Source organism: Elgaria multicarinata, chromosome 3 (genome assembly GCF_023053635.1).
Source record: "Elgaria multicarinata webbii isolate HBS135686 ecotype San Diego chromosome 3, rElgMul1.1.pri, whole genome shotgun sequence".
Classification (NCBI taxonomy): domain Eukaryota; kingdom Metazoa; phylum Chordata; class Lepidosauria; order Squamata; family Anguidae; genus Elgaria; species Elgaria multicarinata.
The window spans coordinates 54,171,752-54,187,425 of NC_086173.1; the positions used below are offsets into that span (position 1 = coordinate 54,171,752).

Here is a 15,674-nt window from a genome sequence, read left to right on the forward strand (position 1 = left end):
GCCAAATAAGTATGACTTAATAGGACAGTCAGACCAGTCTACAGAATTTCTGAACAAAGCAGACTTCTCAGAAGCAACAGTTGGACAGTCTCAGTGGCCCAGCGGTGCCAGTGTACATACCTTTTTGGCAACAGATCCTTCTCCCAGAACGCAGTTTCTCTCTGGACACTCACATGTGATTTTTGCAGGCTCCACTTTCTCAGGAAATACATAGAGACACCTTTCCCCAAGTTGCCGCTCAGCATGGTCAAAGCACCCCAGACGCTTTACTCTGTTAGAGGCAAGATGACTGTGTCACCACCTTACTGCTCAGGTTGATAAGATTTTCCTGAGTTCTACTGTTGGGCCAACACCTCTAGTGGGGCTTTCATGTGCATACAAGGTGATAACAGTATGAGAAATGACTGGGTTTAAAAAAAGAGAATAACTTTCTCATTTTAGACTTAATTCAATAATAAAACATTGCTAATACAGAATAAAGGGGAAACATACTCCTATACTGAACCTACTATAAAGGTTGGATGTGCAGAAAGAAAAATAAGTTGATATTCAAAGTCATTTTGTTTGCATGTTATACAAACAGCTGAACACATACCACAGTGTTAGTTTCACATTGTTCCACAAGTTTTCTACCATAAAACACAGTAACTCTACACAATTCTGAATATTCATAATGCTATGTAGAACTTCACTGCTAAGTTTTTCCCCTCAGAATCAGCTTTCTCTTCTCACAATTTCATATAATATGCTACATCTGAAATTTATATCTTGCAGCCTGCCAGAGCAGATTTTTAAAGGAGTCATAGTCAGTCGCTAACTTGTAAAATGAGAGGTACAGAGACTTAAACCTGACTGAAGTAACATGCTGCATGGAAGCCATTCCTTTTAATCCCAGAACTGTGGGGCCAAACTACGATTGCTCTATGCCTTGCTCCCAGAACTCTCATTTTAGCTCTGGGATATATGAACTCTGGCCCTAAAAACAAGTCCCAGAGCTAAGCTAGAGTGAGATCAGACTTACAATTAAGCACTTACTGTCCTTGACTGGCTAAGGCCTATTGGACATTTTTCCTCTGCCCACATGTTCATTCCTACATATAGGCAGAAACTAATTAATAGCAGAGCTTATAGGATGTTGAATATGATGTAGTCCTTACCTAGATAAATTCTCTTGAGTGATTAAAGATGGTGGTGGGCTTATACTATCTGTACCTCCAGGACAGAAGCTTTTCGTGATCCAAGTAACTTTCAATTCCACCACTTGCACCTAGGAAAAAGAAGTGGTAGAGAAGATCATGCTTTTAGAACATTTCACTAGACTAAATATCAAACAAATTACACTTGTAACTGAAGCATGAAAAAGAAGTTGAAACAGGATTGTTTCTAATTTAAACCAAATCCCAAGTAATAAGTGAAGTCCCCATTCACAGTTCAAACTTTTGTAGACTTATTTCCAGAACAAAGCCAACAAGTTTGGTTCAAAGGACACAACACAGCTTGTTTTGTGGAAAATGCTCAGGAAGACTGTGATCTCATAATACTCTCAGCTCTTACTGAACCATACCTCTTCTACCACCACTCTGAACTTGCTCTTTGTGCTGAGAACAGGTTTCACTCCTGAAAGCCACTGCACATTCGAGAAGACTTTTGAGGGACCAATGAGGACTTGCCCAGGATAAAAGCCATATGAATCATCAAAGAAGAGGCCCTGAAAGAATGAAGCAATATATGAAGAGTTGCAAGTCAGAGCCGGGTAAAGCTAGACTATATTTGTCCCTGTGGAATGGGAATCCCACATTTCAGTCCTATTTTCATCACTTGTGGTAAGTTTCCCTGCTCCCAAAGTGCTTCTCCCTGTTTTAATCAACCAGAGCAGCAGTTTCTAAGGCAACTAGGGAAATCTCAGGTATGCAGAAAATTCATGGTGGAGGAACTAGGAAACAAACAACTGCTAGTTTCAATTGAGTTATTTTAGTACCAAGTAGCAGAGAATTCTGTTCCATGACAATAGAAAATATGATTATTGATCCATGGTCAGTGACTTTTGGGACTTTTGGCAATAGACTGCATTCTCTGGGCCCATTTCCTTAGTTACAGAGGTGGAAACAATTGTAACTTGCACATGAGACAACAAAACTATAAGCAAGGTAGTTAGTGAGAAGGATATTTGACTCATCTGAACAGTGTCTGAGAGCAGTAGTTTATGTTTTTGAAATCCAACGTTGAAGATGAGCGGGGATCTTGCTGCAATTGCAGTAATATAGTGAAGCATTTTATATTTCCCTACGAAAGTGAATGGCATCCATTTGTTTTTTGGACAGAAAAAAAGCACTGCTTGGAAAAGACATTTGGACGTGCCAGTGATAGTCACCGAGCTATATAAAACAAAACTCAATGAACTAGATAGAACAAAGCAGTTAGAAATAATTCAGAAGGGGCAAACACTCCCAATGCTGGCGCCCTAAGTGCAAACATATTCTTTCTTCCCATATAAATATAAGGCTGGCATTCACCATCATAGGAAAAAGTGCTCCACTAAACCACTGTGGTTATAGCTACAGCAAAACCTGCTTTCCACCCCAAATTCCCCAACATTGGATAGTCCTTCAGCTAGATAGGGGCCCCTACAAGTGGGGCTTAGAGTATACAATAGAACATATCAAACTGAGAGCTATCCAAATGAAGAAAAAAAACTTACTGAGTCACTGACATGTGGGCAGACATCATAGAGTTTTGCTGCATCTTCTGTGCTCATAGAACACCTAAGGAAAAGCAATTAACTGTTAGAAAACAAAGTCAGGAGAGCTTTCTTAATAGCAGGTCTGTGTTAATGTGCTCTTATAATACCTAGGTTTAACAGTACTAACCCATGAAACAGGACAATGTTGTTTTTAATGTTTTAATATATTTCTATCTGTTTAATAGACTTGTTTTGAACTGATGTAAACCACCTTGGTTGGTTCCAGAAAGGCAATTAGAATCAATCAGTCAGTCAATACTGAAACTAAAGACAAAAGCTTCAGTCAGTGCCTAGAGTCAAAATTATCCCATTTTAATAAACAATTTGATGTGTGATCGCTAGTATGGAAAAAAGGGTCCTCTGAGAAATTTTACAGGCCAGGAGTAAACTATTTTAACAGCTCCCAGCCATCAGTTTGGCAATGAAAAATGCAAAGATTTGTTGAGGTGAGAAAATATTCAGACTTGATAATTTCATGGAGATATGAGATCCTGCAATTCTCAAACTTTCCACAAAGGCAGGTTTGTTCAAAAACTTCACTTCCACTTTTTGCTCTGGAAATGCTGGGAGGCAGCAGACATTTCAATGACTATTGGCATAAAACTTCATAAATAAAAGAGGAACAGGACTGATCACAGAAAAGGAATGGGGAAGAAAACATTTATCAGGGTGGATCCATACTATCCTCTTTAAGTCAGATTATATTATAAGAAATGGGAGATCTAAGCAGTTGGATCAGAAACCGATTCAGGCTCTTACCTAATTAAAACAGGCAGAGGAGCATAACTGGCTACCTTATAGAGACTAAGACCCTTGGTCCATCTAGCCCAGTATTGTCAACACTGATCGCCAGCAGCTTTCCAGGATTTCAGACAGGAATCTTTCCAAGCCCTACCTGCAGATACCGAGGGTTGAACCTGGAACTTAATGCATGCAAAGCACCACTGAGCTACAGCCCTTCCCCACCCAAAGACTTATCTGTTCTGACCGTCTTCTGTGATAAGGGCTTGGGGAAAAACTTTGGGGAAAACACCTAAGTGAAACTATATGGCATCTTAACCTAAGAGGCTCCAGCTTAACGGGCCCTAATATTAAGCAGAAATACCATATCCCTTAAAGCAAAAGTTGCTATTGGTAATCACGACTATGGTGACACTTATAAATATAGGCGTGGGCAACATGCAAGCCGCATGCATTCTTTGGCAGCTCTCTGTGAAGACTGCAGAGCCCTTCCTCTCACTTTCCCCATTGCCCAGATGATCAGCCATCATCTGAGCAGTGGGGAAGAGGCTGCTCTTTCAAGCGCTCCATCAAGAACACTGGGTGGAGGGCGCTAAAGCCTTTCCCCCATTATTATTATTATTATTATTATCAGTGATACTGATCAACATCACTGTTTCCCCCTCTGCTAATAGAGGGGAAACAGCGATCTTGCCTGCATTCAGGACTGCGGAGGGAGGGGAGGCTTTAGTCTAACACACACACACACACACACACACACACACACACACACACACTATATTGATCAGGATCACAGGGGATTGGAAGAGGCTTTAATCTTGTCTCCCACCCAAAAAGATTGCCCATCTCTCCTTTAGAAAATCAGTTCAAGAAGTCACTTCAGAATACATGCAAATATTTACACATTACAAAATCTAACAGAGATGTTACAATAATAGAATCTCTTACAATTTTAAGATTTTAGTAGTGACACCTGGGGCTAGACAAATTGCTTCAGGGGCTGAATTAAAAGAATGGGCTGTGAGTTGGCCATTCTTGTTCAACATCATGAAGTTCAAGCAGACTATACAACTAACACTCCAATCCTATGAACATACTCAGAAGTTAAGTTCCACCTAATTTTAATGGGACTTACTCCCAGGTATGAGTGTGCAAGTTTAAGAGTCTACATCAGCTTTCCCTAACCTGGTGTCCTCCAGATGTTGTGGATGACAACTCCCAACATTCCTGTCCAAGGTGGTTTATATCAGTTCAAAACAAGCTGGGGCTGATGGGAGCTGAAGTACAAAACATCCAGAGGGTGCCAAGCTAGGGAAGGCTGTTATACTTTTACTCAACCAAGAATCAAAGACATGCTCTGTAACAAACACAAGAGAAATACCTGGCGCCATTGGAGAGCTTCAAAATGATTTGGTTCTTTAAATCATATACTTTTCCTAGCCACCAGTCATAGGCTATGCAGTCACCGTACATGAAAGGCTGAGGGGAAAGAAGTTAGTGAGGATGCCTGTTTTCTTGGACCATTCCATCACAACTACAGAGAACATTTGACATCTCAAAGCTCATGACAGACCATAACAAGCTCTTAAAAGGATGAATTGAAGTGCAGGATTAGGATACGCCTCACATGCAAATGAAATTAAGAATGCGTACATTCCCCAGATAATCAATGTAGGGTTTGTCTGCTTTCTTTCCCTTATGTTATAGGATTTGGGGGTGCAGAAGTGGGTTATTGGCTGTACTTTATGGCAGATGTTATGGGCAGAGCTGAACAGAGAAATATCAAACATGCTGGCTAAATTTCAGGCAATATCACAATGATGACCAGAGAGGGCCTTTTTGGCTGTGGCACACTGTTTTTGGAATGTTTCCCCTGGGGCTAGACAGACCTCATTTATTTATAAAAATTTCAGGAAAGGACAGAGGTATCCTCTGTCTGAAGATCAATTTAAAGCTGCACCCCTTTGCCTTGTAAAACAGTGGCAGACAGACTGCAGTGTTTTTTCATCATTTTAAGGAAGATTTCAGATTACAGCCAAAATTATTTAAGCTGAATTCTTCCCTGTCAAATTCAACAAATACAGGGTGTATGTTCTTAAATTAAAAAGGTGGCGAACAAAGAAATGCACTCAGAAATTAGAGGCAGCCAATTCCTGTGCATTTCTAATGTATAGGTGCATGCTTTGTTTCTTTAAAGATTTTGCTAACGCCATGTATTAACTGTGCTGCAGCTCAGAATCAAATTGTTGCCATGGGACTGCCTTGATCAAGTGATCACTCCAGCTAATCGCTATGCAGAAGCTTCTCACCCCATTTGTTCCAGACCAAGCCCTTGCTCATTCTGACAGAAGCTAGCTGCATATTTAGAAAAGGTGGTGGTAATGCACATGTTGCATTATTTATATCCCACCTTTCAATATTAATGTTTCCAGGGCGGTGGCTTACAGAAGATAGTTAAAATTTAAAACAATTTAAAAACAATTTAAGAATGAGACAGCAGAGAAATAACAATTCAACGTTTTAGCAGAGAATTAAGTCAGGTTAAATCATGGGATAATAAAAATATATTTCTGGTGTAGTAGAGTAAAAAATAAAGGAGGACAGTGTGTCCCCTGGGGAAGCATTCCACAAACAGTGTGCCACAACCAAGTAGGCCCTCTCTGGTCATCATTCACCTACTTAGAATGAAGGGAACCTAGAGAAGGACCTCAGAAGGTGATCTTAATGTGCAGGCAGGTTTATGTGGTAGAAGGTTGTCCTTCAGGGTATTTGAGTCCTGAATAATGCAGGGCTTAACAGCAGAGGTGGGGAAAGTGTGGCCCTCCGGATGATGAACTGCAACTCCCAGGATCCCTAGCTAGCATATCCAATGGCAAAGGATAATGGGAGTTGCAGTCCAACAACATCGGGAGGAACACATGTTCCCCATCCCCAGCTTAAAGACCCCTCCAGGGCAAGGTTGTAGCCTTGTTAAATTAAACCACATGTTAGGGAAGGCAATATTGTTAAATTATGCTTAAATCTGTTAAATTTCTAGCATTCCTCAGGCTGGCCCTACCATTAGGTAGAGTGAAGCAGTTGCCTCAGGTGACAAATGCTGGGAGGTGGCAGCAAGGTGTTAGAAGACAGGGCTCTGTGTTATGTGCCCTGCCCTGTGATCCCTAAACTAGCCTGCTGCCTTCAGGTGTGATGAAGGATGTTGTCCAATTGCCAGGGTTGAAGAATGGTTCAACTCCAAGTTCAATTTTTGAACAAGAAATGGGAGGGGGCAATATTTTGTCCTTCATCTCAGGTAGCAAAATGTCTTAGGCCAGCCCTGGCATTCTTGCTGTGCGAGGATAAGCACTCTCACCCAGATATTCTGAAGATCTTTGCTGTTGACAGGATAAAGGATACAGTTGGTTCCCACCAGTTTTACTGCACATTCTATATTCACATCAATAACTGTCCCACACTGGCTGTCCTGGAAAGGCAAAGAAAGGGTTTTTAAACTGCGTGCATTTTCAAGTTGTGCCAAAAGAGAACTTGACAATCCTGAAAGTTTCATCCACTATTTTATCCACAGAACAAGAATCCAAGACCCAAGGAAAACAGCATCACAGGATGAAGAAAAGTTCCTTTTATGTCACCCCACTTGCCATTCAAGGAACTGCTGCGTCTACAATCCTTTCCTGTTACTGTACCCATTACCCTTCTCTGTAACCCAGCTTAACATGGAACCCAGCTTTGCTGATAGGTGATTCATCAGATAAAGACAGGTTGCTTACCTGTAACTGTAGTTCTTCGAGTGGTCATCTGTGCAGTCACACATATGGGCTCTGCGCCTGCGCAGGGCCAGCTTCGGAAACTTCTATAGCTGAAATCTTTTTAAGTGGGAACCCCTCCCCCACCGTCCACTGAGCATGCTCGGGGTTCCCGCCTAATCCCCTCAGTTCCTGAAACCGCCTAAACAGTCTCACTGAGGTGAACCACCCGGTAATCAAAAAAATGACACCATAGTGGGGACGGTGGGAGGGCTGTGTGACTGCGCAGATGACCACTCGAAGAACTACAGTTACAGGTAAGCAACCTGTCTTTCTTCTTCGTGGTCTCTGTGCATCACACATATGGGCGAATAACAAGCTGACTTACCGGAGGTGGGTGGTGTCAGTTGATGAGTGAATACTCATAAAATTGCCGATTGGACGGCACGTCCCTTTTGTTTGCCCCCATAACAAACAAAAAGTTTTTGGGATCTCCGTAAAGTTGCTGTTCTGGACTGGTAGAAAGCGAGAGCACGTCTCACGTTCAGGGTATGTAGTGTCGACTCAAGGGAAGATGTCGGCGACGGAAAAAAACTTGGCAGAGTAATATCCTGTCCAAGGTGAAAAGAAGACACAACCTTTGGAAGAAAGGCTGGGTCTGGTCTAAGGACCACTTTGTCAGCATGAAACACCGTATAAGGTGAGTCCATACGGAGTGCTGCTAACTCTGATGCACGTCTAGCAGACGTGATGGCAACAAGGAATGCCACTTTAAAAGTCAATAAACGCAAATCTGTCTTTGCCAATGGTTCAAAGGGTTTGGCAGACAGTGCCTTGAGCACCACGGAAAGGCTCCATTGGGGAACAAAGGAGCGAACTGGTGGAATGGTATTCTTCATACTCTTCATGAAACGCTTAGTTAAAGGGTGATTGAAGACCGAACAGCCCTGAACCCAACGGTGAGAGGCAGAAATAGCTGCCAAATAAACTCTAAGTGACGAGAACTTGAGTCCTTTTTTAAATAAAGAAAAAAGAAAAGAAAGCACAATGGGTATAGGTGCTGACAATGGGTTTTCATTTTTGCTGAGGACAAAGGCAGAAAATGCTTCCCACTTTTTGGCGTATGATCTTCTAGTGGCCGGTTTTCTGGCTGCTAGAATAATGTTCCATACGTCAGCAGGCAGGGATAGGTTATCTATCGTTGCCTGATTCTCCATGCCGTCAGGTTCAGGGACTGGACATCCGGATGAAGAATGAGTCCTTTCTCCTTGGAGAGTAAGTTGTGGCATTGGGGCAGTTTGATAAACTCCGCTGAGGACAGTTTGAGTAGCGGAGTGAACCACGGCTGCCTTGGCCACCAAGGTGCTACTAATATGGCGTTGGCGTTGTCTATACGCAACTTCAGAATCACCTTGGATAGGAGTGGTATGGGGGGAACATGTACAGGAGCTGTCCTGTCCATGTCCTCTCGAAGGCGTCTCCTAGGCATGCTCTTCCGTGACCCGCCCACGTGCAAAACTGGTTGCAGATGGCGTTCTCTGGTGATGCGAAAAAGGCTATTACAGGCTGTCCCCATGCCTGAAAAATCAGGTCGAGTACAGACCTTTTCATCTGCCACTCGTGCGTGTCCACGAAGGTGCGGCTGAGATCGTCTGCCAGGATATTGTCCTGGCCTGCGATATGAATGGCCGATAAAGTCATGTCGTGGGCGATTGCCCAGTGCCAAATGTCTAAGGTTAGGGAAATCAGGTCCATAGACTGTGTTCCACCTTGCTTGTTTATATGCCAAACAGCAGCCATGTTGTCTGTATGGATTTGGATTACATGTCCTGACAAGGTCTGCTGGAAGGCATGAAGTGCCTTCTGAATGGCCATCAGTTCCAGGATGTTTATATGTCTCTTCCTGTCGGTAGGACTCCAACGTTCCTGAACGGTGAGGTCTCCGCAGTGGGCTCCCCAGCCCAATAAAGACGCATCTGTCATCAGATGTTGGGATGGTAGTGGAGGTCTGAAGTCCAGGCCCTGCATAATATTGGACAAATCCGTCTACCAAAGGAGAGTGTCCTTCACGTTGGTAGGGAGAGACAATTTCACTCGATGAGCATCCATTGTATTGTCGTACTCCCGCAGAAGCCACAATTGTAGAGGTCTTGTGTAGGCGTGCCCAAGGGACGACGCTGACAGTTGCCGCCATGAAACCTAGTAGTCTTTGCACCTGGAAAGCAGATATGGTCTTGGAGTGAAAGAGTTTGAGTGCAAGTGTAATTAATGTTGTAGCTCTTTCCTCCAGAAGGAAAGCCCTGGAGCGGGTTGAGTCCAGAATTGCTCCAAGGAATTTAATTTTTTGAGTTGGTTGAAAATTTGATTTTTCTTTGTTGATGCAAAGGCCTAATTCGTTGAGGAGGTTGATGGTAAGGTGGGTGTTACGGGTGGCTTCTTGCTCCGTACTAGCCACTATCAGCCAATCGTCCAAGTAGGGGTAAATCTCTACCCCTCGAGTTCTCAGAAAGGCGCAAACTGGTGCCATACACTTTGTGAAAACTCGGGGAGCGGTAGAAAGACCAAAAGAAAGCACTTTGATACCGTCCGTCCCGGTATCGAGTATGGTCTCGGTAGCGATAGCCTCAGTATCAGGCTTATCGGTAGCAGGGGAGACCTTTGCAGTGAAAGGCTCGATATCGGGCTTTTATGCCCTGCCGCATGCCTCGGTATCGAAGTGCTCGGTACCGGGCTCCTCGGTACCGATGAAATCAGTTTCGACGGTTTTTTCTTCCCATTTTTTGTCTTGAGTTTGCTTTTCTTCTTCTGGGGTTCTTCTGCCCCAGGATGCTCTCTCGCTCTCTTAGCAATCTTCTTTGCCTTTGAAGATGCGGATTGAGAGGAGGAGGGGGGAACCGATAAGGCTTCACTCCGCGCCGGAGGAGGTTGGGGCATAGACTCCATTGTATTAGGAGATTGGGAGCGTCGAGATGTTCTCGGTTTCTCCACTGCCTCCAACGCCTTTTCCCAGAGTAACGCCCGAAGGCGGTCTGAGTGGTTTTTCCTGGCTTGCCTCGAGAATTTTAGGCAAAAGCAACAGGACTCGACGACATGCGTCTCCCCCAAACAAAGCAAACAAAGGGAATGTCCGTCGGTCTGCGAGATCTTCTGCCCACAACTGGAGCACTTTTTGAAGAGGCCTTGGTGTGCCATAGGCACCAAGACTAACTAACGAACAAACAAATATCTTTTTAAAAAAAATATCTATAACTATATAGAAAAGTTAGAAAACTGGAGAAGAAAGATAAAGGATGAAAATAGTAGATTCAGCTGAGGTAACAATACCACAATACAAGAGAGGTCTCCAAACACTGTTGACCCTACAGGCGGTTGAAGAGAACTGAGGGGATTAGGCGGGAAACCCTGAGCATGCTCAGTGGACGGTGGGGGAGGGGTTCCCGCCTAAAAAGATTTCAGCTATAGAAGTTTCCGAAGCTGGCCCTGCGCAGGCGCAGAGCCCATATGTGTGATGCACAGAGACCACGAAGAAGAACCTACCCTTGAGACTGGATTATATCTGCCCAGTAAGCAAACAAAGAAAAGCCTCCTTTTATATTTATACGTAAATTAAACGTGTCATGTGGAATAAGTTCTGTAGGAAGACAATATTCTTTTGGCCTCAGCATATGCAATGCAAAGATAACATTTATGTTAAAATATCAGTGTTAAGGATTCGTCAGAAAGCAGACTTTGAACATGTAAAAATGTGCTATAGAAATGCAAAACTTTTTATCCTCATCTGCAGAACAAAAACAGAACAAAGCATTAATTAGAACAATTATTAATTATTGTAAGTCATGTTGAGCTTGTAAAGAAAAGCAGGTTGTAAGTGTTCTATATCAGTGCTCAAAAATGCTATTTGTGCCTATATACTGTTTTGCTCACTGAAGAGGAGGATATGGACCTAGATGTATCATTAACTCTTAGTCAACTGGCAGATACTGCAATAATATTTTATTTATTAAGGAGCACAGTCCATTACTGGCTTCTGTAGTTATTCCCAAAGATCAAGGTCTATTAAAGGAAACACACACTGACTTCAGAGGGTTGGCACTATACCATAAATGAATCTGTTCATGGAGGATAAGGCTATAATGTATTCTAGACATTATTTTTTATTTATTATTCTTTTATTTAGAGGATTTTTAATCTGCTTTTTAGGGCCAACCCTCCCAAGGTGACACACAACAAAAAACTTGCACACCTAAAATATAGTAAGACAACAACAATAACAACAACAAGAACAATAAATGATAACATTAGAATTAAAACCAGGCAATATAACCCCAGGAGAAACCTAACTTATTATAGGCCAAGGCAAACATCGATTGGAACAAAGTTCAACAAGTGAGCAGGTGGGGGGAGGCACTAGCAAGAAGCCCGTATCTCTTGTGGCCATATATTACCTTCAGGACCAAAAGAGGTATGCCTCTGAATACCAGTTTCTGAGGGAGAACGAGCAGGAGGAGCTATTGCATTCATGCCCTACTTGTGGCCTTCACACAGACAGCTGATTGACCACTGCTGGAACACAATACAGGATCAGATTGGCCTTTGGTTTCATCCAGCACAACTATTCTTATGTCCATCACTCATATGATAATGCTTTTACCTCCAAAGAGACTGTAATTCTGTCATTGCTAAGCAGGTGCATCTTGACAAGCTGTACAGTAGCAGGACTTCAAAAGGCGAGACCAGAAACTTTGTCTCTCCCATTTCTCAAGTGTATTACTCCTTTCTCTTTAAAAATGAGCTAAGGTCAGCTCGTGATTTTTCAGGGGACAAAGCATATTTTGCAGGCTCCAGTAATCAGTCTAAACATTCTGGAAATCATGTCTGTTTCTCTCCCCCTTGCCCCATCCCTGCTACTCTGTTTTTGCTTTTTGAGAACAGGGGCTAACAGGACTTAAAAACGTCATCTATTAGTCATTCCCCGGGGCAGAGTGCTTTGTGGCCACTAGGAGCACGATGAATGCTCACAGGGGCATTAATTGCAGCATAACAATGGATTTCTAGTTCTCAGCAGAGGCTACAGACTTTTTTTTTTAGCAAGCATAGAGATATCCACATATTCTAATACGCGTTTTTTTCTCTCCATCAGAACACTATGCAGCATATCTTTTGTTTATGTTATTGAAGATGAGGGTAAGAATTTTTAACTTTATATATCTGAATTAGAGAGAGGGAACAAAGGAATATTAATATTTAATGTGTTACAACTCCCTCTTCAATGGTACACAAATAACCTTACAGATAGAGCATCTCTGGTAGTGATTTGGTGTAGTGTTAAGCATCATTAAATTAGCCCTGAACATTGATCCGTTTTTGGTAGTTTATGCAAGACAACTAAATGCATAACTGAAATATGGCAGTTAGCTATGGCTGTCTCATGTCTTCCGCTGTGTCCTTTAGTGCTTCCCCCCACCTCCAGTTTCATTTTGGACCTTTTTAGATGCTCTTAGGACCCCTCCCCCACATCTTCAGATTTCACGCTTGCATGTTGCCATGGGAAAAGGTGTTCACAGAATCCTGAATAAGTCTACTGGTCAGACACAAACAACATTCACCTTTTTCATTTTTTTAAGCTATATTTGTTCCAAAACTGGTGAACAGTGCAAAGCAAACTGCAGAAATCAACATCTGAATCAGAGGGTCATTTGGAAAGAGCAATGCATCTCCACTGCTGACACTGCTATTCTGGCCAAAATGTTCAACATCTAAGATGCATATTAATGTAGCTGGCTTCAGCTGCAGTTCTTGCTCAAATGTGTTAAGGCACTGCTTTAGCTCTCTGGTGTAGATTACTGTCTCTGAAAGAGCAAATATATTTTACAATATAATCAGATCACGTTCAGTGCCAAATTCTTTCTATGTTGTAGATTCAGTCTAAACAGTTTACTACTACTGAAAACTCAGATATTGTTTTCTCTCTCTTACACACAAAAACGCAGAACTTACACGTGAGCCCATATGCCTGACAACATCTCGAGGCACCACTGACCGGTCTTCAAGCTTCAGCTACATGGGAAGAAAAGAGAAAATGATAATTAGGATTGATCCTAACTGTGCCCTCGTATGCATAGCCAGGTACCACTAATCATGCGGATTACCAGTTTGTATTTTCTTTACATATAACAGAGAGAGAGAGAGAGAGAGAGAGAGAGAGAGAAAGAGAGAGAGCCATTTACATCGGTACAATACCACTGCTGTTCATAATTCCTCTTTGGTAATGGACATGGTGACCTAACAAGATTCTATACTGTTTTACTATATTTGTATCCCATAATTCTTCCAAAAAGCTCATAGCTATACAAGTGGAATCTTAGAACAGCTCTCATCCATATACTGATCAGGCTCAGCACTATTTAGCATTAGAAAAATAATTACATCATCCACCCACAAACTGTTATTTGCATCTCTAGGATGGATATCGCCAAATAGTGTCTACTATAGGTGATGCCATACACTCCCATATTGCTACCTATCTGACTCTTAGACACATGTTATTTTGGTTGGTGGAGAGGAAGCATCCTTACAGCTCCTCAGACAACAGGTATTTCAGAGCATCAAGGGATGTGGATCACATAACCAGAATCAATTGGCAGCGCTAGTGAAATGGAGGGGGGAGGGTTATCTGCACCCCATAGTCTGAGATAATCAGGTGAAGGGAAAAGGTTCAGAGACTTCTGTGTATTAAGGTGTTCACACTTGCTTGATTAGATATGCAGTGCCTCTATTCCCAGGAGGCTTTGGAACTGCCATCTATGCATCCTATTGTGCCAAATCTAAAGTAAAAATGTGCCAAGGCACTTCAGGACATGCAATTTTTGTAAGAGACAGATGTTATAAATGATCTGGCAAACCAACAAATAGATCAGAGAACAAAAAATGTCTACAGATGCCACTTATTTATGGCCCATGCCAGGCTTCCTAGTGTTATGTCGAAGTAAAGCTTAGTCATCAAATGAAGGAGCTATGATGGCACTCAAGAGTATTTTTAAGCCACCCATCCTCCCCTCAAGCTTGCATTCTATGAAAATCAATACTATGAAGCGACTTCTTAATTTTGTATCAACATGCTCTGATGAACAACTGCAGAAATGTGGAATTATAACTCAGAAGGTAAACACCCACCTCACAAAGCTGATCATTCCTGGCACACAGCCATTTCTTTCCCCTAGACTCATGCTTTTGTCCTAGACAGACAACAGATTTGGTTCCCTCTCTCCCGACACTCTTAGGTATCTTCCTTTTTGTTTCACTAAAAATCTATAGCTAGAAAGGCTCCACTCTCACCTTGGCAGAACAATGCTTGTTTGCAATTTTTTCTTAGTCTAACAACCACAACAACAAAGAGTGGGTATTGTTTAGTGTAAGAGAAATACAAGCTATCTTATTGCATTCAACAGCATTCTCAAGCCTTCTTGGGAGTTTAGAAAAAATCAGCTGCCTGGTTTTAAATAACACATAGATGTCACTGCAGCCCTCAACATTAATACATCTCAGAATATACTGGCATTAACTATATACTGTGAAGCTATGCAGATGGAAAGAAATGCACAACCACGAATTCACTGTCAGAAGGTTCTAAACTTTGGATGGCCCAGTTCTATTTTTAAGGACTATTCTATTCTCCAGAAAATAATCCATGAGTAAGAAGTGATTTTTGCTGGGCAATATAACTCTTCAGAAATAGTCGGGGTCTATTTAAAACTATCCTGGTCCTCTTTCCCAAAAATATGATGATCATAGTGACTAACAAACACACAACACCAAAACCAACAAATAGATAAAATACAACCTAAGGACAGCTGGACAAAAGCAATTAGCAATATAATGGTGTTCCTCGGCACAGCGGAACAAAGTCCAATTAGCGTTCACCAGATCTTAATGATAAAAATAAAGAATAGGCCACGTGAACTTTCCTGGGAGGGCATTGCACTATGTTGGCACCTCAACTGAAAATGCTCTGCCACTTGTGCTTACATGCTGCACCTCAGTCAGAAGGAGAATCTGGAGCAGGATCTCAAGAGAGCAAGGGAGGACATTGTCCTTAAGGTGCCCAGATTCCAGACTATTAAGGCTTTAGAGATAAGAACCAGCACCTTAAATTGTGCCCGCAAACAAACATGTTATCAATGAAGACCACAAAGAACCAGAGCAATACGGTCCAGCCAGCCCCAGTAAACACTCTGGTGGTAGTGTTTTGGATCATTTGAAGTTTCTGAATGCCTCTCAAGGGCATCCCTATGTCAAGTATGTTGCAGTAGCTTGGTCTGTAGGTTAGTAAAGTATGAAAGGTTGTGGCCAGGTTTGTTTTCTCTAGGAAAGGGTATTGCTGGCATACCAGCTAAAGCTGGAAAAATCACTCTTAGTCGCTGTCACCATTTGGGCACTCAGAAGCAGCTTAA

General features: G+C 42.3%; 1 protein-coding gene across 2 annotated transcripts in view; it reads right to left on the reverse strand.

The window, feature by feature from the left end:
* Positions 1–15,674, reverse strand: part of UBE2O (ubiquitin conjugating enzyme E2 O) — an 87,491-nt gene that overhangs the window by 29,841 nt on the left and 41,976 nt on the right. For both annotated transcript variants that reach the window (XM_063120338.1, XM_063120337.1), the window contains exons 2-8: positions 13,222–13,281; positions 6,834–6,944; positions 4,863–4,960; positions 2,699–2,762; positions 1,565–1,708; positions 1,158–1,267; positions 121–271 (exon numbers count right to left, since the gene is read on the reverse strand). In XM_063120338.1, the coding sequence (XP_062976408.1) occupies positions 121–271; positions 1,158–1,267; positions 1,565–1,708; positions 2,699–2,762; positions 4,863–4,960; positions 6,834–6,944; positions 13,222–13,281 (738 nt within the window). The remainder of the gene's footprint in view (positions 1–120; positions 272–1,157; positions 1,268–1,564; positions 1,709–2,698; positions 2,763–4,862; positions 4,961–6,833; positions 6,945–13,221; positions 13,282–15,674) is intronic.